Raw genomic sequence first — 22,621 nt, 5'->3', positions numbered from 1 at the left:
CAGAGGAGTGGCAGCCTCTCCTCCGCAGTGAGCGTTTGAACATTCCGCGTGGCCACACGAAGTGGCTTTTCGTTGTTTCTGGAGGAGCCCCGAGGGTAGAGATTCAATCTCCTGGCTCCGCCAATTGGGGTTTGGCCAGGAGACGTCATCGACGCCTGTCCCCCCGGGGCCTCCGGCACAAGCTTATTAGTTAGATATTTTAGACGTGGTTTAGTGGTACATTTTTGAAGGTGGAGGGGTTACCAGCCCCTTGCACCCGTCCAGAACCCCCGTTTAGCCCCTGTGGTGGTCACAGACGCGATGAGGGGAGGATACAATCGGAATTGGCCCTCCTCCCACAGCACTGTCCACGACAGAGTTGCCTGTCCGGCACCGCGAGGAGGTAGGGGGTTGTTTTGCCAAACTACACACACACGCGCACACACACGCGCACACACACGCGCACACACATGCAACAACAACAACAGCCATTCGCCATTAAGTGGCACCACGATGCTTGTGCCAGGCCATGTGCACCTTGAGGCCACGTGAAGTGTCGAACGCCCGCTGGCAGGAGGTCATGGGGCAGACCCAGGTGCCACGGGTCGACTGACTGAGATGCCTGAGATGATTGGCTGATGCACCACCTGTGCCCCCTACTGTGCCAACCTGCTGTGCTTTAGCCACCCGGCGCTCCGCTCGTTGTTGTGACTGTCGCTCCTCCGCCCTCCGTTGTTGTTGGAGGGCGACTGCCTCCAACTGCCCAGTAGCCTCACGGTGCACCTAGCCTGGCACTGCCCAGCAGCAGCGTCCTTCACGAGCCTCCTCCTCCACAGAGACCGATCTTGACACCGCTGGTACCAGTCATCGGCAAGTCCACTCAGCTCCACGTCCTCCTGTACCACATCACTCCATCTCTTCTCTAGCCCGTGCCGCGCCCGTTTAGCCCCCTCAATCCGGCCGAACAAAAGCAGTTTCGGCATGCGGTGGCTGGGCATGCGGGCTACATGACCCAGCCAACGCAGCCTTGCCTGCCGGAGGAGCTCACCGATGGGACCTTGCCCAGATCTTTCAAGGATTTGTGAGCTCCTCACACAATCCAGCCTGGTTAAACCTAGGATGCACCGTAGGCAGGCTAGCCTGAATGTTTCTAACCGGCGAAGATGTTCCATTAAGGGGGTCCACGTTTCATCACGTACACACACACGCGCACACACAACAATCCACAACAACCGCCATTCGCCACTAAGTGGCGGTGACGTCACCACGACGCTTGTGCCAGGCCATGTGCACCTTGAGGCCACGTGAAGTGCACACACACACATGCGCACACACGCCCGCACTACCGCTGTAAAAGGACAGGTGAACGAAACGAGCCTCATTTCTGATCGTGGCCATGAGCCACTCTCCGAAATACCACTTGGAAATAAATAAAATAAACTCGTGGCTTTTATAAAGTACATTAACACAATTAGGTATATGTTTTTAGCATCTGTTTAATGCATCAGTGACATCGTACACACGTGTTCACGCACAGCTATTTTTTTTTATAGCTATCCACTGCTGGATGAGGACCTCCCCTACGGCTTGCTAGTCGCGAGGGGCATTTTGACCGTACTTCACCACGCTGGTAAATGTGGATTGTTCAAGGTACGGAGGGAGCGCAGATGAACAACAAACTTTCCTGCACTGCCCACAGCCCGTCTAGAACCTGTGCTTATGTTCGTGGTGGTCACCCATCCAAGCACTTTCTAGACTCAAGCCTGCTTAGCTTCCAAGATCTGACTGGATCGAAATTCCGGGTTCATTCTAGGTCATTTGGCTAAAATCTTACACATCTGCACAGAAATCCAATCGGTGTGCGTGGGCGCGGGGGTGGGGGTGGTGAAAGGCACATAACATAAAAAAACAAGTGGTGAAATTATGCATTGTTTCGTAGATTAATAATCATTACTCAACGAGGTGCACGATATAGCGTCATATCTCTTGCATATAAGAATCTCCGTTTTGTTTAATAATGCCACCGATGTCACGCGCAACGATCGAGGTGAGACGCGGGTAATGACAAAAAAGCTATCAACCCCCCACCCCATGGCCCTGCTTGGCCCCAAGCCAGATTGAGATGCTCTTGTGAGGGCTAGTTTCACGGATTGGTTCTGGCTCAGCTCGGCCAACACCCACGCCGGCTTGGAGCCCCAAGCCGGCGTGGGTCGGATGTACCGGTGGAAAACAGGTATGAGTTACTGTCATGATGGTGTATGTACGAGTGTTGCACTTTTTTCGCACTGTAGGTAGCCAACAATGGCTAGTCGGAGGTGTGGGGGAAGGACAACAAACTGAACACAAAAAGCAGTTGGTATTTACCAGCACGAGGTGCAGTGCAGGTGCTTATGATCATCATCCTCTTTGTGCAATCTAAACTCAACTAAACTATTAAACTAAACTATTTTTATTTCACTAGGTAAGGCCCACTGAGCTATGTAGCTCTTTTTCAGAAGCGACCTGGCCACAAATGATAGCTCAACGAAGTGGGCTTATCGTGTCGAAATTAATAGTAGCCACATACTCAAAACGCGCGATGTTGATTCTTAATGTGCAGGGCAAAACCAGAGGACCCGGAGAAAAATCCACGTGACCACGGGGAGAGAGACATGCAAACTCCAAATATACATGAGCAGGCGTCAGGGTCGGGATCGAACCCACGACCTCCTGTACCCTAGGCGAGGTAGTTAACATCTCTGAGCCACCGTGATGATGATGAGAGAGAGAGACACGCAAACTCCAAATATACAGCGGCAGGCGTCAGGGTCGGGATCGAACCCACGACCTCCTGTGTACCAGGCGAGGTAGTTAACATCTCTGAGCCACCGTGATGATGATGAGAGAGAGAGACACGCAAACTCCCAAGATACAGCAGCAGGCGTCAGGGTCCGGATCGAACCCACGATTTCCTGGTATGCCAGACGAGGTAGCTAACATCTCATCACCATGGCGCAAACCCTTGCTCTAAAGCACTGAATTCCAAACCCATATCGTGCCAGACCCACACCTCTGTTTGCATGCGGATAGGCATTGTGCACAAAATAACATCGGCAATGCACGCCGTCTTCTCTTGGAAATTTAATTAAAATCTGAATCACCTTTTAATTCGCAAATATTTGACTAAGTTAATACGTGTAAATGTTAACGCACCGCATTACTTGTTGCGGAAGATCGTGGGTTGTGGTTACCCCTCCGCGTTTTTCACTCTCCCATCGGCAGAGGTGCGGTTGCTCCCGAGCGAGCGGGGACCAGCGTTTGTTTTTTTTCGTGGCCGTCAAACGATAGCCCTTGTGCATCGCATTACGCCCGGAGACGTCATCCCCACACGGAAAATCCAATTTAAGCGTCATTGTTTAATAAGGTCAAAGTATGCAGCCCGAGGTCACGCAGCGGAGAGATAGAGAGAGAGAGAGGAGAGGGACGGGAGACTCACCCTTGACTTTTGTGGCATTTTCCCAGCGAGCGCGAACCGGGTTGGCAGCTGACGCAACTGACCGTCGGTTTTATTTTTTTCTCAGGGCCAGCAGCTGGCATTGGTCGGCTGAAAAAGGCACCTGCCAACGGGTCAAAGGGCAGCTGCGCAGGGTTAAGGGTGAACCTCGGTGCGAGTCGGTCGGAGGAGGCCCGGGCCTCACGGTCGCCGTGCTCTAATCTTTCACGCCCTTCCGTGTTCCCGATGATCGGGGACGCCATCTCGCTCGACTGTGAGCAATTCCTATTTCGATGGCACTTAGCAAAGTGAATCTCCCTAGAATTGCAAATAACCGGAAAGGCGGTGGGTGGGTGGGTGGGGGCGAACTATAGTTGTCAATGTCTCGTGGTGGAAGTAGCTTAAATGAAACAGGCCTATTAGTAACGTTGCTTCACCCGACAGCTTTAGAAACAAAGGAACGAACCGGGGGTAGATTTCTGGCTTTACATACGATTTGCTTTCTTTTAGACTTTAAATTCCGTGACCCCGGTCTTTCCCGTCGGGGACAAAAAAAAACTAATAAAATATGCACGTTGACGCAATTCTATCAGGAAACACGACGTGTGGTATTCACACTCTCATCCGTACGGAGAAAGCCGTTCTGCATCTGCAAATGATTCGCGTCGCGTGTCAGCGCACGACAGAAGCACCGTCGGGGAACAGGAACACAGCGACAATTAAAAGCATTTCTTAAAAGAGGGCACATTCCCCTCCCCCTCAAATGATGCGGTCTTACAGGAAGAGAAGAACACGAACCAAAAAATATATTTAAAAAAGCGCTCCCCGACGAAAATTGTTGGCGCGTTTATTTATTTATTGACGCAAACGACCGAAGACCCCCCCTCCCCCCCCATTGCCCCTCCCAGCGAGACCGCTGTCTGCCCGTGATGGCTGCGTTGTTGCTCTGGAGATGTTGCGAGGTGATAATGCTGCCCTCCCTTTTCATTCCTTCTTGAGGCCGGATTAATTTCCTTCCTATTAGCGGCTTGACGCGCGCCGCGCCGCAATTTGTAAACCGCCGCGGAGCGGAATGCAAATTTGTAAACCCAGCGTCTCCGCTGGGACGAGGACGCCCGGAATATTAAACCAGCGCGCACGCGCGCGCGTGCGCGTGCGTGAGAGCGTGCCGTCACGGCAAACAAGCCGAGCGGCTTCTCTGAATTTTAAAACGCCGATATTTGCCCTTGCGTTGGGAGTTCAAAACTAAAAATGTCATGAAAATTACAAAAACAATAAACATTATTGTCATTTTTCTACTCGGAGGATTTGGGTATCGCTGTCACGAGAAAGGCCACCCCCCCCCCCCCCGCCGTGTGTCTGCCGCACACGCCCTGCACGCTGCTGCCAGCTGCTCCCTCCACACTCGTGTCCTGTCTTGCGAACCATCAACTGAATATTACAATAAATACGTGACTTATTTTATGCAGGAGAGCCGCACCGAGTCACGTGACTCTTCTTCAGGAGGGTTCTGTCGCTCCACTGGGGGTTTTAACATCAAGGTGTTTTCAACCGATGAATGATGGAGTTGTGTTTATTATGCAAGTGGGAGGAAAAAGGAGCACCCGGAGAAAACCCACGCGTGCGAGGGGGCAATGCTCGATCCCCTCCCCCACATACAGATCAAAACAGATGGCGATTAGTCCACTTGCCGCACCGCCTTCTCTTGGCGTGCCAGGGTACTGCATGTCCTGGTCGCCCACGGGAAGAGAGTTTCACAACATCCACCAACCCTCGCTGCTGCCTCCGCGGTACTGGATTACAGGCATCCGCGTGCAGCAGAGCCACTATCACCCAGCAGTGGAGTGGGGGGGTATGGATATGCGGTGCTGAATAACCGCACGGCTAAGCGGCCCGGTCTCTCTTTCTCTCTCTGTCCGCGCGACGTCACAACCTGGTCTCCATCTGTGCGAATCGGTCCCGGGGAAGTTTGTGGCGATGGACGAAGAGAAATTGACCCATTGGCCCGTATCTCCGACACAACATCACTCCCAACAACAAACGGCCCCTTAACTAAAAATGTGCCGCATCAAATCGTGTCGGGGGGGGGGGGGGTGGGTGGGAGTGTAAGGAGTGGGGGGCCCGCACGGTAACCAACCAGCGCGTCCACGCCGCCACCGCCGCTTCACGACTGGGCAACGCGTAATCATAAAAACAGACGCGCGCGCGCGCAACGCTACCGCAAATGCTAAAGGAAAACTTAGGATGGTTAGGTGTTGACATTTTACGGGGGCCAAAGCTATTTTCTGTCAGTGGCACAGTGAAGGTCATCTCTGTGTAAATGTCACCCCTTCCACAGTGGGGGGGGGGGGGGTGTTGGTGGCGGCTCTCTGGCAGCCATGACGAAGACTTGCGAGGGTAGACCGCCGTTTAAAGAGATGCCCGGCAAGCGCGCGTGCCTGTGCCCGTGCCCCCGGGTCGTGTGCCCGTGCCCCCGGGTCGTGTATCGGTGCCTTGGTTGACCGCGACCCCCGCTCTCCCCCAGGATGGCCCCTGGCCCCCGGCCGTGTTCCGGCAAAGACCCGGATTAGGATCCGCAAAGTCCACGCTCCTGCCCTGACCCCACCACCACCCCTCCCCCCGACGCGAGCCTCGTATCGTTTGCGGATATCAGCGCTGCAAGATCCCGGTGCCGCCGTTCTTTCGTGCCAAAAGCTCTCCCAACCACCGCCCCCCCCCCCCCATCAAAACCGCGACCCTGACCCACGTCTGGGGAAGGGGGGGGGGTCTCTGGGTTGAACCCTCGCACACCGACGTGCGACACCGCGTAGCCCAAGAGGACTGTCTTGGGATGAAATCAAACATGAGCGGCGCTCTGTTCCGTGCCCTGACCTCTACGTGAATTAAGCGTTTAAACCGTCGGCCCCGCAAAGCCCGATTGGCTTTGCGGGGCGATATTAACCGACGGCATTCATCAGCGGAGTCAGGCTTGCTGGGTAGCTTTGTGGAAATGCCACCGTAAGCATGGTTTTGTGTTTTTTTTTATGGGGAGTGGGGGGGGGGAGGAAATTATTGAGCCCCCACCCCCTTCACCTCGTACCGACGCCAATTAAAATATCCTGCAATGAGAGCGTCAGACGCCGAGGGGGAACGTGCCCGAGCCACTTCACAGCGAACGCATTTGCGACCGTCACGTGTCCGTCCTGACCGCGTAACCGCGCGCAGGCGGCGTGACCGGCACGTTCGCGCCTCCCGCACCCACCGGGTGTGAAATGCGGCGTGGTGAAGTGCACCCCCGGGGTCACGGCCGTCGGGGGGCAGCGGCCGCAAGCTCCAACTCGGACCGCGAGGCGCGGTCACTTTTGCTGGGGAAACTTTCAAGGCGGCGAATGGCCTCACCACTGCACAGACCCATCTCCTGCGCTTAAAAAAAGCCATCGCGAGTTTATCTTGCGGTGGGGGAGCGGTGGCACGGCGGTCAGCGCGCCACGCCGCGAAATCCACGGCTAACGTCGGCGGTGTGTACATCTGAACCGCGATCGGGCCTCCCCTAGGTTGGCTCAGCCTCAAATAAGTATCCAGCGCGGTGTCTACAGGCATCGTCGTGCACCGCGCCTCGCTGACGGCGCTAGCGCCAACGTACCGTTCGAGGGGCTCCGTGGGGGATTTTTTTGTCTTTGCTTTCTGTTGCCGCAGGCCGCTGAGCTTGTCGTCGGCTGTACGACTGCTGGAGGCCCTGGCTGGGGAAGTGAATCTCCCCGCCGACTCCTTCACAGACGTCAGGTGAGCGGATGAGCCGTGGCGCAGTTCGTGACTCGTCGATCAAATCGAATTCTCCGCGCTCGCGGCGTCATGGTTCGAAATCGTGCGAATGGCGAAGAGATGGGGGGGGGGGGCGGTGGTGGTGGTGGTAGGGGGGTAAATGATTGTATCCTCACTGTGGGATGTGTCTGGTGGGGTAAAGTGTGGGTAATCCCACCTGTTTTAAGACGTCTGGGCAGCGTGGAAGAGTCGGTCAAAATTATCTCACGAGAAGGGCCCTCTCGGCCTCCCTGCTAGTGGAGGCCCTTGCGTCACGGGAATTGTACGCAGAGCCGCAAAACTTGTTTGGTATTTTCTACTTACCACCACCACCACCTTAAATTTTGACTTAAAACTTTCGTGACTGCAGGAATTCATATTCTATGTCTCTTTCGGTAAAGTCACCACCTTCTCTGCTAAACGCCTACCATGGCGAGCGCCGGGTAGCCTGCAACTATTTCTCAATGGAGAGACAAAGGTGGCTTGGAGTGGCGGAGGCCACACCACGCCTTCTTCGTGCTACGCCGGCCCATAAACATGCGACACTATTACGCCCCCCCTACCCCCTCCGTCTATACAAGCGCTCGCGTCCTACACGCAAACGCCGCAATTAGGCAATTAATCAAGCACTCAATGCGCCCCACGACAAGGATGAAGCAACCCCCTTGACCGGACAGACCCCAGCCAGGGTGCCAATCTGTCTACCAGTCCCCAGGCAGTGTTCCGGCCCAGCCCACGACCCACAGCACGGCCCACGGCACGGCCCGTGCCAAACGACGGCCAAGTCGGGCCGTCGTTTGGCACAGAGGGTGGTTGAAGACGGCCAGGCAGGTCCCTGTGTCCGCAAGAATCGTGGGCAGTGAGGAATAGAACACGGAGGAGGGGGACGGGGGGGGGGTCGCGAGTCGGAGAGTGAAAGGGAGGCTGGGAGGAGGAGTAGGAGGAGGAGAGTAGGGTTAGGAGGTGGTGGAGGGCGGGGAAGGACCAGGAGAAGGGCTGCTGGTAGCAAGAATAGTGGGGGGGGGGCGGGGAGGGGGAGGGGGGGGGCTTTTTTCTGGGAGTAAGAGCAAAGGGAAGAAGATCAGGATGCCCGCGAGATGCTAATTGCTTGTCTGGTGGGGCGCTCGGAGGAGGCGGCCCCCACTGATTGCCGCGCCGTCGCCCCAGTTGCCGCACGGAGCAGTTTTGTGATGCAGATTTTTGGCTTTAGCTCAACGAGAAAAGAGCGCTGGAGGGAGGAGGGTTGGGGCGGGCGGAGAGGCAGGCAGAGGGGGCCCCTTGCACCCCCCACATTGTCATGTAAATGTGAGCCCTTTTCCTCGGGCGAGGGAGCGGGAGAGAGAGAGAGAGATCGAGGGAGAGAGCGCGAGTGAGTGTGAGCGCGGGCGAGAGTTTGGCGAGCGAGCACGGGTGCTTATGAGCGGCGGCGGTCATCGTGAGTTGCGTTGAACCTTGGCGGCAGGGCGGTGATTAAACAAAAATTGAGCAAATAAATAACCGGGCCAGACGAGGCCGGCGGGCGGCAGTACGGCAGAACGAGCGAGGGGAAGGATTGGACGGAGCTTGACGGCTGGCCCGTTAGCGAGCTCCAGCGGCTATATCGGGCGTGAAACGGAACCGAGGGGCATCTGATGGCGCTCGTCCGTGCAGACTTAACAGGGGGAGGCGGTGGCGAGGGGGCCGGGGGGGGGAACGACTCCACATTCAAACGGCAAAATGCAAAGGCGCAGCCCTGCAAATTCCCTGCTCGCCGCCACTGCCGGCGGCGCAAGTGTCTGGGGGGAGCTCCCGAGAGTACCCTTGCAGAGAGGGGTGTTCTTGGCCTGCTGTTCCACGCCTGGACAGCCGTCTTGGCCAAAAGGCTTGGAAGCGCCCACGCCTTAGCACGGCAGGCACGTGACCTTGCCGATCGACGAAGGGTGGTGACCCCAATTCACGCCTCTGGATGGACGCTGGCGGGCGGGGGGGGGGGGCGATTTATATTGAACCCCCAAACCGCGAACAAGAGAGAGGGCTAACAAAACATGCGGGCAAAGAACACAAAACTGGGGGGGGGGGGGGGCGTGCCCTCTGCGTGTCTATTCTCCCCCTAACGGGGGGGGGGGGGAGGGGCTAATTAGGGTCTTATTGCTAGGGGGTCGGCAACGAAAGTAACAAGAAGAGCCACTTTTTTCTCGAAATTCGGTAAAAATAAAAAAAACCCCTCAACATTGCAAGGGCCGCAAGGCAATGCGAATGACGTCGAGAGTCGAGTCCTTGAGAGAGAGCTCCATGCGCGTCCCGAGCCGCCAATTTCCCAACCCCTTTCCTGCTGGAGGTGGATCTTAGGGGTGTCGGGAGACGAAGACACGCGGTGGGAGATTTAAAAAAAACCCGTCCAATGTTCTTCGACTCTGCCGCGCCGGGAGATAGAACCGTTGATTCGAACCGGTGACCCCTTGAGACCTCAAGTCCTTGCGTGCTAACCATTACACCGCGGGACAGCGTCATCGTCGTCATCATTTACGCTGTAACTGATATTGCACACGCACGCACACACAGCTGCACGCACGCACGGTCAGCTCACGTGCAAGTAAACTAATAAGGGGGCTGACAGACACACCGAAACCGCCGTTAGTGTACGGGACAGTCATCGAATATTTCTCCGACGTCTTTCTTCGTTGTCCCGCGTGTTGTTCGGTACGTAGTCCGTCGTTTTTACCCACGTTACCGCGTCCTTCTCCAGGTTCTGAACTCCGAGCACGTGGAGCGAAATGTCCGAGATGATGATGATTATGATGATGATTATGATGATGAGCTCATGATTCTGATAAACAAACGATGATGGCTTGCGCGGTAATGCTGCTGCTACTGATGCTGCTTTTGATTGCTTTGCCACCTGACTGGGTTTGACCCGGTTTGACCCAGTTTGACCCGGGCAGTCTGAAAAATTGGCATCTGCCGTGTTCGGGTGGCAGAGATTGACTCGCACCGAGATCCGGTGGTGGCATTGTGCTGAATGTTGCTACCACAGGAAAACACAGCACAATGTTGATAGACCTTATGCACCACTGCCAACGCAGCGTCACCAAATAATCTGTTTTAATATTCATAGGCCGAGGCTGACTTAAAGATTATGTCCGGGATTGGGTACGTGCAAAAGGCGGCAACCCAAGCTGATTCTGCTGCTGCTGATGATGATGATGAACAAACGATGATGATGCTGCTAATGGTGATGGTAACGATCATCTTGGTGACGGTGATTTATGCCCGCAGTGTTGTGGGTCCGGCTGTCGCATTCCGGCTACGGCCGAACAAGTGGAAGCTGACGGTGAGGGACACGGTGAGCACCGTCGGTAAGAGACACACACACTCCCTCTCCCTGAGCCTCCAGCTCGCTTTCTCCTCTCTCTTCTCTCGCTCCTCTCCTTCGCTCTCTCGCATGTCACTCTGCTCCCCCGTCTGGCTCTCCGATGCGTTTTCGGGGGGTCGGTACCGCGCGTCGTTCGGCACGACGTCCGACGTTTCGCTCCACGTGCTCGGGAGCCTCTTCGGGAAACGGAATAGCTCGCGAGTAATTTTGCGTGAATAATTATTATTCACGAATAATTGTTCGCGAGTTTTTTACTATTTCAGCTCCAGGATTCCTAAAGACAACATCGACGTATCACCGTTTTTATTTTTTGTAAACAAAAACAATACATTTACGTCCGTCTGCAAAACAGTTACTCGTTCCGTTGACCCATCCTTCCGGGGTCAAGGGCCCCTAAGGAGCTCCCGATTGGCCGGGGTCGCGTATAAATAGAGGATGGTGAAACCAGTGGGGTGGGGCGGGAGCTGCAGACGACAAGGTCGACAGGATCCCGAGATGCGTCTTTGAGCTGCATTGCAAAGTCCCCTCCATCGCTACGGAGGCCGATGGCAATCTCCTGGCTGCTGGGGGTTGCCACCCCTGAGGTAGCAATATACAGGGACATATCATGGGGCCGCATGTACGTTGAGCTTCTTTCACACCGTACGGAGCCAACTGTGCTTATCGAAGGTGTAGGGGAAGGACAACAAACTCAACACAAAAAGCAGCTCTGAAACATTTTTTTTTTCAATCGTGGCCAGGTCGCTTCTGAAAAAGATCTACGTAGCTCAGTGGGCCTTACCTGGTAAAATAAAAAAAAAACTGCATCGCCGTGAATGGTGCAGTAGTCCGTAGCATTATTATTGTTACGCAATTGACAAAAATCAGGACTTTTTAATATCCTGGTAAAACTGATAGATTTCCCAGGACAGCTCCCTCAATAAAAAAAGGGGTAACGATCGTGGAGAGATAAAAAAAACACGTAACGCCAGGACAGGTGGGGCAACGCGGCTGGCTGCTCGTGGGTTCCCCCGTTTCCAGCGTGTATCTCGTGGTGCCCGTTCGCCCTTGACGAACACAACAAGGCAGCGCGCTCGACTTCATCTTCTGTGCCGCAAACTTTCCTCCTCCGCTCGGCACGTAGGTGTCCGACATCGCGAGATGCGAGCTTTTTTTTTAAAAAAAAAAATCTCAGCGACGCCGATTTACGTTACGAGCGCGCGGCTATTTGCACCTCTCCTGCGCGCACCCGCGTCGCTTGCTGCACGTACTGGCTCGTTACGCGGCCACACCTGGGAAAGTGTCGGATGAGACGGCCGACCTCACACGCCGAGGCTACCAGCGGAGGGCAAGACTTGGGTGTTCACGGCTGCGATGCGGGTGATGACGGCCCTAATGCGGATAGGCGGTGTCATTAGATGTCTGGGTAACGACGTAATGTGTCACTTTAATATCATTGGTTTCGCCCAAATACGAATACATTATGAGGTCGCGCTCATTACTCACCACGAATGAACCACAAACCCATGCCGATCTCATCAAGGAGCATAAATCATCTTGCAAAACTCCGGTATAAATAAATATTCCGATTGTGACTTTTGGTTGGCTATCAAACAAAGACTGTCACCGTATCGCACTGGACTTTTCCAGATGCGCTCCCGTTGCCGTCTGGAACGTTCTTCTTTCCGATATCAGGAAGCCATTGAAATAAAACAACATTTTGATTTTTCAGCGAAGACAAGCCTTACCCCCCCCCCTTCCCCGCCACCTCCACGTTTAGTGAATACGAAGAGCTTGCCACAATGCGGGCGTAAGATGATCGTGCGTTGTAATTGCCAAACGGCAGCCACGAAATCACGCGACGCTCGAAGCGGCGCCCGAGTTTACCCGTGGCGCGCGAGCAAGGAGATGTGAACGCGACTGCGCGCGCGCGCCGGAGAGAGCCTTTGCCTTTGCCCTTTATAATCCCTCCGAGAATCAATCAAGCAGCCGCGTGTCTAGTTCAGCACGGCGCTCTCCGAGCGCTAAGCGATGTCTGACTCGTCTTAAATTATACACCAAAGCTTCCCAACACGCAAAAGCTATAGATTCCCCCTATAGCCCTGACAGACTTTTGGGGCAAGTGCCATCGGCGAGCAGCTCCTTTGAAGGCAAACATGCCGCAGGACACATGTGGGGTGGGGTGGGGTGTGGGGGGGAGAGCACAACGGTTGTGCTTACACACAGCAAGTACTAATTTATGTCCGAGTTGACCGAGGGCACGTTACAGGACCGGCCATGGGTCGCCGGGTGCGTAGCGCACAGTGCCGCTAAGCTTGACGCTACCGCTGCCTGACGCTGGGGTGCACGCGCGCAGGCTCGTGCACGGGCAGACGTGGAAGATAACATTTAATCGACGGCCGCACCTCCCAGTAAATCAGGCTTTCGGTCAGAAATATTCGACGGGCGCGGAAGGTAACAGTCCAAGCACGTGCGAGTCTTTGCATTACCGGAACAGCTGTTTGCCCATTCAATACGACCTGAGAGAGGGGGAGTGGGGGGGAAACTAAATATAGATGGCGGTGACGTCCAACTGGGTTGTAATGAGCCTTCGTCTCAGCAGTCACAAAGATTAGCACGCTTTACCTCGGGATGGGAATTGGCTGGCCGAGAGCAGGGTGGTTGGGGGGGAGTAAAACGCGGGATTTGAAGCACGCGGCCCGGCCGCAACCGTGGGGAGGTGACCAGTTGTCGCCCCGGACGCTCGCGATCCGGAGGTCGCCGGTCCGATTTCGATGTTCCCGGCGCGGCGGTGGGAAAGAATAAATAAAGAAACCGTTAGGATTCTCGATCTGTCCACCGCTGCCTCTGTCCGTCCCGGTGGCCGGCACCAAGTGGGTGCAGCAACCACGGTTGTTGATCACCGATACGGCGGGCCACGTTCTGCCATGAGGGCCCTTTTGGAGCGTGGGTCTATCCCAATGCTTCGAAGCTGCCTGGGCAGCGCGGGGAAGAGATCGGCCCGGCTCTCGAAATCGAGAGCTACCTGCAGTTCGCGTGTGGGAGCGGGCGAGCGAGCGATCGGATAAAGTGAGCCACGCACCGTGTTCCTTTGCCTCACACCTGGCACATCTGCTGTAAATATAAGACGAATGCAACGGCAGTGGTGGTGGTGTCGGCGGCGGTGGCAGTAGTAGTAATAATAATAATAAATAATATAACGCACCGATAATGAGTTAAAACGTGAATAGGAATTTGATTCACGGCACACTGCCAAGAGGAAAAAAAAAGTGACGTGAAAATTAGCGTCTCCGACAGCTTGAATTAAGCCCCCCCCCGCTCATTACCGCCGGGAACAGCACGGCCACCGACTTCTTTGCAGCCATAATTAAACCCGGTAGACTCACCCCGGTAGACTCGCTCCGCCGCTGAAATAAAGACTCCCTTTATTTTCCGTTGCGTCGTTGTATTATTGTGGCCCCCGGTTCCTCGGCTTTCGCCATTGTTGTCCAAGATTCGATCTCTTAACGGTTTCACGTTCTGGGGGGGTGGGGGACAAAAAATGGTTTGGGGGGGGGTGGAGGAGACTTTCGTGAAGAGATGTTGCATGCGTGTTGCGTGCGTGGTAAATGAAAAGCGTGCCATGTACAGCATTCCCTTGTTATTCGCGAGGGGTACCGTTTCCGGAGTTGCTCGTGAAGAGCAGACTTCGCAGATAATGATGTTGGCCTACGGAAACCTAACTCTTCTTTTCATGAATTCTCTTACATAAATACGTAATTAAGCTGTTAAATACAGGAAAGTTATCTCATCACTTTCTCGCATCACTTTATCTCTCATCACTTTATTTGATCACTTTATCTCTCATCACTTTATATTATCATTGTATCTCTCATCATTTCATCTCTCATCACTTTATCTCTCATTACGTTCTCTCTCTCCAGTCGTGCAGAGTTCCAGATGCGATTCGCGGATAGCCAAAAATCGGGAAAAGCAAGCTCGTGATTGACAAGACAATGCCGTACATGAAAGGCTTGGCCAAACTGGTGATTTTTGCAGGTTCACGAAAAATGAGACCCTCGATCGATGATGGAATTGTGGTTAATGCACCGGCCCGCCTGTGGCCTTTGATAGGCTCGCCACTTTGGGACGTGCCGCTTCTCGGAAAGAAGCGAAATGGGGGGCTCATGTACGTACAACGTACGGTACAACGTACGGTACAACGGGCAACAAAAGCACGTGGAGGTGTTTAATAACTGTGAACATAGGTTAAGGGAAGTCCTGCACGGCCAAATTTAGATAACTGTATTCCACAAATACTGAAAAGGTGACTCTAGAAATATCTATTAAGGGGGAAAACGTTATTACTTTTTGGTAATCCCTCCAGAACTTTTTCAGCCCAAATGTCACTGAAGTAAAATTACTTTTCAGTTGCTCTATTTTTGCCGTGCTGTGCGGTGAATTTGCAAGCTCAAGATTCAAGTATATTTTAACCGGGTGACAATGAAAGTGACCAGGATGAGTCTCCTTTGCCAGAGTAACCTGGGTTACCAAAATGACAAAGACACTTTGATGATCATGATGGGGATGATGATGATGACTATATATCACAAATACTTCTTCTTGTGGCTGACATAGATGTACAGCAACGATTGTAATGTTAGATCGAGGCGGTCGAGCCAGATGTTTGTGTCAGAAGTAGCGGAGTGCTAAATCATCACTGTTGTGATGATGTGTCCTTTGAATAAATCACTGTGTGAGTCTACAGGTCTCTAGATGCGTTTATGGGTCTCTACGCAAGTCTGTGGGTCTCTATGGGAGTATAAGGTCTCTAAGCTAGTCTGCGAGTCTCTAAACGAATCTGTGGGTCTTTAAGTGAGTCTGTGTGTCTATAAGTGAGTCTGTGGGCCTCTACGTGAGTCTGCGGGTCTCTAAGCTAGTCTGTGGGTCGCTAAGCGAGTATGTGGGTCTCTAAGCGAGTCTACGGGTCTCTAAGCGAGTCTGTGGGTCCTTAAGTGAGTGTGTGGGTCTCCAAGTGAGTCTCTGGGTCTCTACGTGAGTCTGTGGGTCTCTACATGAGTCTGTGGATCTCTACGTGAGTTTGCGGGTCTCTAAGTGAGTCTGCGGGTCTTTGTGTGAGTATATGGGTCTTTAAGTGAGTCTGTGGGTCTCTAAGTGAGTCTGTGGGCCTCTAAATTTGTCTGTGAGTCTCTAAGCAAGTCTGCGGGTCTCTAAGTGAGTCTGCGGGACTCTAAGCGAATCTGTGGGTCTTTAAGTGAGATTACGGGTCTTTAAGTGAGTCTGTGGGTCTCTACGTGAGTCTGTGGGGCTCTACATGAGTCTGTGGGTCTCTAAGTGAGTCTGTGAGTCTCTATGTGAGTCTGTGGGTCTTCACTTGAGTCTATGGGTCTCTAGGTGAGCCTGCGGATCTCTAAGCGAGTCTGTACGTCTCTAAGCGAGTTTGTGGGTCTTTAAGTGAGTCTGTGGGTCTCTTAGTTAGTCTGTGGGTCTCTAAATGAGTCTGTGAGTCTCTAAGCGAGTTTGCGGGTGTGGGTCTCTAAGCGAGTATGTGGTTCTCTACGTGAGTCTATGGGTCTCGAAGTGAGTCTGTGGGTCTCTAAGTGAGTCTGCGGGTCTCTAAGTGAGTCTGTGGGTCTCTAAGTGAGTCTGCGGGTCTCTAAGTGAGTCTATGGGTCTCGAAGTCAGTCTGTGGGTCTCTAAGTGAGTCTGCGGGTCTCTAAGCGAGTCTGTGGGTCTCTACGTGAGTCTGTGGGTCGCTAAGTGAGTTTGTAGGTCTCTAAGCGAGTTTGTGGGTCTTTAAGTTAATCTGTGGGTCTCTAAGTGAGTCTGTGGGTCTCTAAATGAGTCTGTGGGTCTCTAAATGATTCTGCGGGTCTCTATGTGAGGCTGAGGGTCTCTAAGCGAGGATGTGGGTCTCTACGTGAGTCTATGGGTCTCGAAGTGAGTCTGTGGGTCTCTAAGTGAGTCTATGGGTCTCAAAGTCAGTCTGTCGGTCTTTTAGTGAGTCTATGGGTCTCTAAGTGAGTCTGCAGGTCTCTTTGCGAGTCTGCGGGTCTCAAAATGAGTCTGTGGGTCTTTAAATGAATTGTGGGTCTCTAAGTTAGTCTGTGAGTTTCAATATGAGTCTGTGGGTCTCTAAGCGAGTCTGTGGGTCTCTATGTGAGTTTGCCGGTCTCTAAGTGAGTCTGTGGGTCTTCAAATTAATTGTGGGTCTCTGAGTGAGTCTGTGAGGCTCTAAGTGAGTCTGTGAGGCGCTAAGTGAGTCTGCGGGTCTCTAAGCGAGTCTGTGGTCTCTAAGTGAGTCTGTGGGTCTCTAAGTGAGTCTGTGGGTTTCTAAGTGAGTATGTGAGGCTCTAAGTGAGTCTGCGGGTCTCTATAATGAGTCTGTGGGTGGCTATGTGAGTCTGTGAGGCTCTAAGTGAGTCTGCGGGTCTCTATGTGAGTCTTTGGGTCTCTAAGCGAGTATGTGGGTCGCGATGTGAGTCTGCGGGTCTCTAAGTGAGTCTATGGGTCTCGAAGTGAGTCTTTGGCTCTCTACGTGAGTCTATGGGTCTCTAAGTGAGTCTGCGGGTCTCTAAGTGAGTCTGCAGGTCTCTATGCGAGTCTCTGCGTCTCTAAGTGAGTCTGTGGGTCTTTAAATGAATTGCGGGTCTCTAAGTGAGTCTGTGAGTCTCTCAGCGAGCCTGTGGGTCTATATGTGAGTCAGCGGGTCTCTAAGTGAGTCTGTGGGTCTCTAAGTGAGTCTGTGGGTCTCTAAGTGAATCTGTGGGTCTCTATGTGAGTCTGTGGGTCTCTACGTGAGTCTGTGGGTCTCAAAGTGAGTCTGTGGATCTCTATGCGAGTCTGTGGGTCTCTATGGGAGTCTGCGGGTCTCTAAGTGAGTCTGTGGGTTTTCAAATGAATTGCGGGTCTCTAAGGGAGCTGTGAGTCTCTATGTGAGTCTTTGCGTTTCTAAGCGAGTTTGTAGTTCACTATGTGAGTCTGCGGGTCTCTAAGTGAGTCTGTGGGTCTCTAAGTGAGTCTGTGGGTCTCTAAGCTAGTCTGCGGGTCTCTGTGTGAGTCTACGGGTCTCTAGGTGAGTCTGTGAGGCTCTAAGTGAGTTTGCGGTTCTCTATATGAGTCTATGGGTCTCTAAGCGAGTTTGTGGTTCTCTACGTGAGCCTGCGGGTCTCTAAGTGAGTCTACGGGTCTCGAAATGAATATGTGGGTCTCTAAGTGAATCTATGGGTCTGCAAGTGAGTCTGCGGGTCGCTAAGTGAGTCTGCAGGTCTCTGCGAGTCTCTGTGTCTCTAAGTGAGTTTGTGGGTCTTTAAATAAATTGCGGGTCTCTAAGTGAGTCTGTGAGTCTCTAAGCGAGCCTGTGGGTCTCTATGTGAGTCTGCGGGCCTCTAAGTGAGTCTGTGGGTCTATACTTGAGTCTGTGGATCTCTAAGTTAGTCTGTTGGTCTCTAAGTTAGTCTGTGGGTCTCTACGTGAGTCTGTGTGTCTCTGAGCGAGTCTGCGGGTCTCTATGTGAGTCTGCAGGTCTCTATTCGAGTCTCTGAGTCTCTAAGTGAGTCTGTGGGTCTTTATATTAATTGCCGGTCTCTATGTGAGCTGTGAGTCTCTATGTGAGTCTGTGGGTCTCTAAGCGAGTCTGTGGAATCTCTACGTGAGTCTACGGGTCTCTACGTGAGTATGCGGGTCTCTATGTGAGTCTCCGGGTCTGTAAATGAGTCTTTGGGTCTCTAAGTGAGGGTGTGATTCTCTAAGTGAGTCTGTGAGGCCCTAAGTCAGTCTATGGTCTTGAAGTGAGTCTATGGGTCTCTAAGTGAGTCTGAGGGTCTCTACGTGAGTCTCTGGGTCTCTAAGTGAGTCTGTGGATCTCTATGCGAGTCTGTGGGTCTCTATGGGAGTCTGCTGGTCTCTAAGTGAGTCTGTGGGTTTTTAAATGAATTGCGGGTCTCTAAGTGAGCTGTGAGTCTCTATGTGAGTCTGTGGGTCTCTAAGCGAGTCTGTAGTTCTCTATGTGAGTCTGCGGGTCTCTAAGTGAGTCTCTGGGTCTCAAGTGAGTCTGTGGGTCTCTAAGCGAGTCTGCGGGTCTCTGTGTGAGTCTATGGGTCTCTAAGTGAGTCTGTGAGGCTCTAAGCGAGTCTGCGGGTCTCAATGTGAGTCTATGGGTCTGTAAGCGAGTATGTGGTTCTCTATCTGAGTCTGCGGGTCTCTAAGTGAGTCTATGGGTCTCGAAGTGAATCTGTGGGTCTCTAAGTGAGTCTATGGTTCTCTAAGTGAGTCGGTGGGTCTTTAAGTGAGTCTGCAGGTCTCTATGCGAGTCTCTGCGTCTCTAAGTGAGTCTGTGGGTCTTTAAATAAATTGCTGGTCTCTAAGTGAGTCTCTGAGTCTCTAAGCTAGCCTGTTAATCTCTATGTGAGTCTGCGGGCCTCTAAGTGAATCTGTGGGTCTCTAAGTGAGTCTGTGGGTTTCTGAGCGAGTCTGCGGGGCTCTATGTGAGTCTGCAGGTCTCTATGCGAGTCTCTGCGTCTCTAAGTGAGTCTGTGGGTCTTTAAATTAATTGCGGGTCTCTTAGAGAGCTGTGAGTCTCTATGTGAGTCTGTGGATCTCTAAGCGAGTCTGTGGATCTCTACGTGAGTCTGCGTGTCTCTACGTGAGTCTGCGGGTCTCTATGTGAGTCTCCGGGTCTATAAGTGAGTCTTTGGGTCTCTAAGTGAGTGTGTGGGTCTCTACGTGATTCTGCTGGTCTCTAATTTAGTCTTTTGGTCTCGAAGTGAATCTGTGGGTCTCTAAGTGAGTCTATGGGTCTGTAAGTGAGTCTGCGGGTCTCTAAGTGAGTCTGCAGGTCTCTGCGAGTCTCTGCGTCTCTAAGTGAATCTGTGGGTCTTTAAATAAATTGCGGGTCTCTAAGTGAGTCTGTGAGTCTCTAAGCGAGCATTTGGGTCTCTAAGTGAGTCTGCGGGTCTCTAAGTTAGTCTGTGGGTCTCTACTTCAGTCTGTGGATCTCTAAGTGAGTCTGTGGGTCTCTAAGTGAGTCTGTGGGTCTTTAAGTGAGTCTGTGGGTCTCTGAGCGAGTCTACGGGTCTCTATGTGATTCTGCAGGTCTCTATGCGAGTCTCTGCGTCTCTAAGTGAGTCTGTGGGTCTTTAAATTAATTGCAGGTCTCTAAGTGAGCTGTGAGTCTCTATGTGAGTCTGTGGGTCTCTAAGCGAGTCTGTGGATCTCTACGTGAGTCTGCGGGTCTCTACGTGAGTCTGCGGGTCTCTATGTGAGTCTCCGGGTCTGTAAATGAGTCTTTGGGTCTCTAAGTGAGTGTGTGGGTCTCTAAGTGAGTCTGTGAGGCCCTACGTCAGTCTATAATCTTGAAGTGAGTCTATGGGTCTCTAAGTGAGTCTGTGGATCTCTATGCGAGTCTGTGGGTCTCTATGGGAGTCTGCGGGTCTCTAAGTGAGTCTGTGGGTTTTTAAATGAATTGCGGGTCTCTAAGTGAGCTGTGAGTCTCTATGTGAGGCTATGGGTCTCTAAGTGAGTCTGTGGATCTCTATGCGAGTCTGTGGGTCTCTATGGGAGTCTGCGGGTCTCTAAGTGAGTCTGTGGGTTTTTAAATGAATTGCGGGTCTCTAAGTGAGCTGTGAGTCTCTATGTGAGTCTGTTGGTCTCTAAGTGAGTCTGTGGGTCTTTAAGTGAGTCTGTGGGTCTCTAAGCGAGTCTGCGGGTCTCTGTGTGAGTCTATGGGTCTCTAAGTGAGTATGTGAGGCTCTAAGTGAGTCTGCTGGTCTCAATGTGAGTCTATGGGTCTTTAAGCGAGTATGTGGTTCTCTATGTGAGTCTGCGGGTCTCTAAGTGAGTCTATCGGTCTCGAAGTGAATCTGTGGGTCTCTAAGTGAGTCTATGGGTCTCTAAGTGAGTCTGCGGGTCTCTAAGTGAGTCTACAGGTCTATATGCGAGTCTCTGCGTCTCTAAGTGAGTCTGTGGTACTTTAAATAAATTGTTTGTCTCTAAGTGAGTCTCTGAGTCTCTAAGCGAGCCTGTGGGTCTCTATGTGAGTCTGCGGGCCTCTAAGTGAGTCTGTGGGTCTCTAAGTGAGTCTGTGGGTCTCTAATGAGTCTATGGGTCTCTAAGTGAGTCTGTGGGTCTCTAAGCGAGTATGTGGGTCTCTAATGAGTCTATGGGTCTCTAAGTGAGTCTGCGGGTCTCTAAGTGAGTCTGCAGGTCTCTGCGAGTCTGTGCGTCTCTAAGTGAGTCCGTGGGTCTTTAAATAAATTGTGGGTCTCTAAGTGAGTCTGTGAGTCTCTAAGAGAGCCTGTGGGTCTCTAAGTGAGTCTGCGGGCCTCTAAGTGAGTCTGTGGGTCTCTAAGTGAGTCTGTGGGTCTCTTAGTGAGTCTGTGGGTCTCTGAGTGAGTCTGCGGGTCTCTATGTGAGTCTGCAGGTCTCTATGCGAGTCTCTGCATCTCTAAGTGAGTCTGTGGGTCTTTAAATTAATTGCGGGTCTCTAAGTGAGCTGTGAGTCTCTAGGTAAGTCTGTGGGTCTCTAAGCGAGTCTGTGGGTCTCTATGTGAGTCTGCATGTCTCTAGCTGAGTCTGTGGGTCTCTAAGCGAGTCTGCGGGTCTCTGTGTGAGTCTGTGGGTCTTTATGCGAGTCTGAGGGTCTCTACATGAGTCTGTGGCTCTCTACATGAGTATGTGGGACTCTACGTGAGTCTGCGGGTCTCTACGTGAGTCTGCGGTTCTCTATGTGAGTCTCCGGGTCTGTAAGTGAGTCTTTGGGTCTCTAAGTGAGTCTGTGGATCTCTAAGTGAGTCTGTGAGGCCCTAAGTGAGTCTATGGTCTCGAAGTGAGTCTATCGGTCTCTAAGTGAGTCTGTGGGTCTCTACTTGAGTCTGTGGGTCTCTAAGTGAGTCTGTGGATCTCTATGCGAGTCTGTGGGTCTCTATGGGAGTCTGCTTGTCTCTAAGTGAGTCTGTGGGTTTTTAAATGAAATCTGGGTCTCTAATTGAGGTGTGAGTCTCTATGTGAGTCTGTGGGTCTCTAAGCGAGTCTGTAGTTCTCTATGTGATTCTGCGGGTCTCTAAGTGAGTCTGTGGGTCTCTAAGTGAGTCTGTGGATCTCTAAGCGAGTCTGCGGGTCTCTGTGTGAGTCTATGGGTCTCTAAGTGAGTCTGTGAAGCTCTAAGTGAGTCTGCAGGTCTCTATGCGAGGCTCTGCGTCTCTACGTGAGTCTGTGGGTCTTCAAATGAATTGCCGGTCTCTGAGTGAGCTGTGAGGCTCTATGTGAGTTTGTGGGTCTCTACGCGTGTCTGCGGGTCTCTAAGTGAGTCTGTGGGTCTCTAAGTGAGTCTGTGAGGCTCTAAGTGAGTCTGTGGGTCTCTAAGTGAGTCTGTGGGTCTCTGAGTCTGTGAGGCTCTAAGTGAGTCTGCGGGTCTCTATGTGAGTCTGTGGTGTCTATAAGCGAGTATGTGGGTCTCTACGTGAGTCTTCGGGTCTCTAAGTCAGTCTATGGTTCTCGAAGTGAATCTGTGGGTCTCTAAGTGAGTCTATTGGTCTCTAAGTGAGTCTTCATGTCTCTATGCGAATCTCTGCGTCTCTAAGTGACTCTGTGGGTCTTTAAATGAATTGCTGGTCTCTAAGTGATTCTGTGGGTCTCTAAGTGAGCCTGTGGGTCTCTAAGCGAGTCTGCGGGTCTCTGTGTGAATCTGCGGGTCTTTATGCGAGTCTGCAGGTCTCTAAGTGAGTTTGTGGATCTCTACGTGAGTCTGTGGGTCTCTACGTACATCTGTGTGTCTCTACATGAGTCTGTGGCTCTCTACATGAGTGTGTGGGTCTCTACCTGAGACTGCACGTCTCTACGTGAGTCTGCGGGTCTCTATGCGAGTGGCCAGGTCTCTAAGCGAGTCTGTGGGTCTCTAAGTGAGTTTGTGAGGCCCTAAGTGAGTCTATTGTCTCGAAGTGAGTCTATGGGTCTCTAAGTGAGTCTGTGGGTCTCTACGTGAGTCTGTGGGTCTCTAAGCGAGTCTGTGGGTATCTAAGTGAGTCTGTGGGTCTGTAAGTGAGTCTGCTGGTCTCTAAGTG

At 52.6% G+C, this 22,621-nt stretch overlaps 1 protein-coding gene across 1 annotated transcript in view; it reads left to right on the top strand.

Annotated features, from left to right (window-relative positions):
* Positions 1-22,621, top strand: part of LOC116943788 (receptor-type tyrosine-protein phosphatase N2-like) — a 280,344-nt gene that overhangs the window by 85,331 nt on the left and 172,392 nt on the right. The window contains exons 7-8 of the mRNA XM_076067957.1: positions 7,127-7,213; positions 10,487-10,566. Of these exons, the coding sequence (XP_075924072.1) occupies positions 7,127-7,213; positions 10,487-10,566 (167 nt within the window). The remainder of the gene's footprint in view (positions 1-7,126; positions 7,214-10,486; positions 10,567-22,621) is intronic.

The sequence above is a fragment of the Petromyzon marinus genome, chromosome 19, assembly GCF_048934315.1.
Source record: "Petromyzon marinus isolate PM22_M1 ecotype Great Lakes invasive population chromosome 19, UKy_Petmar_22M1.pri1.0, whole genome shotgun sequence".
NCBI lineage: Eukaryota > Metazoa > Chordata > Hyperoartia > Petromyzontiformes > Petromyzontidae > Petromyzon > Petromyzon marinus.
This window is presented reverse-complemented; position numbering and strand designations above follow the sequence as displayed.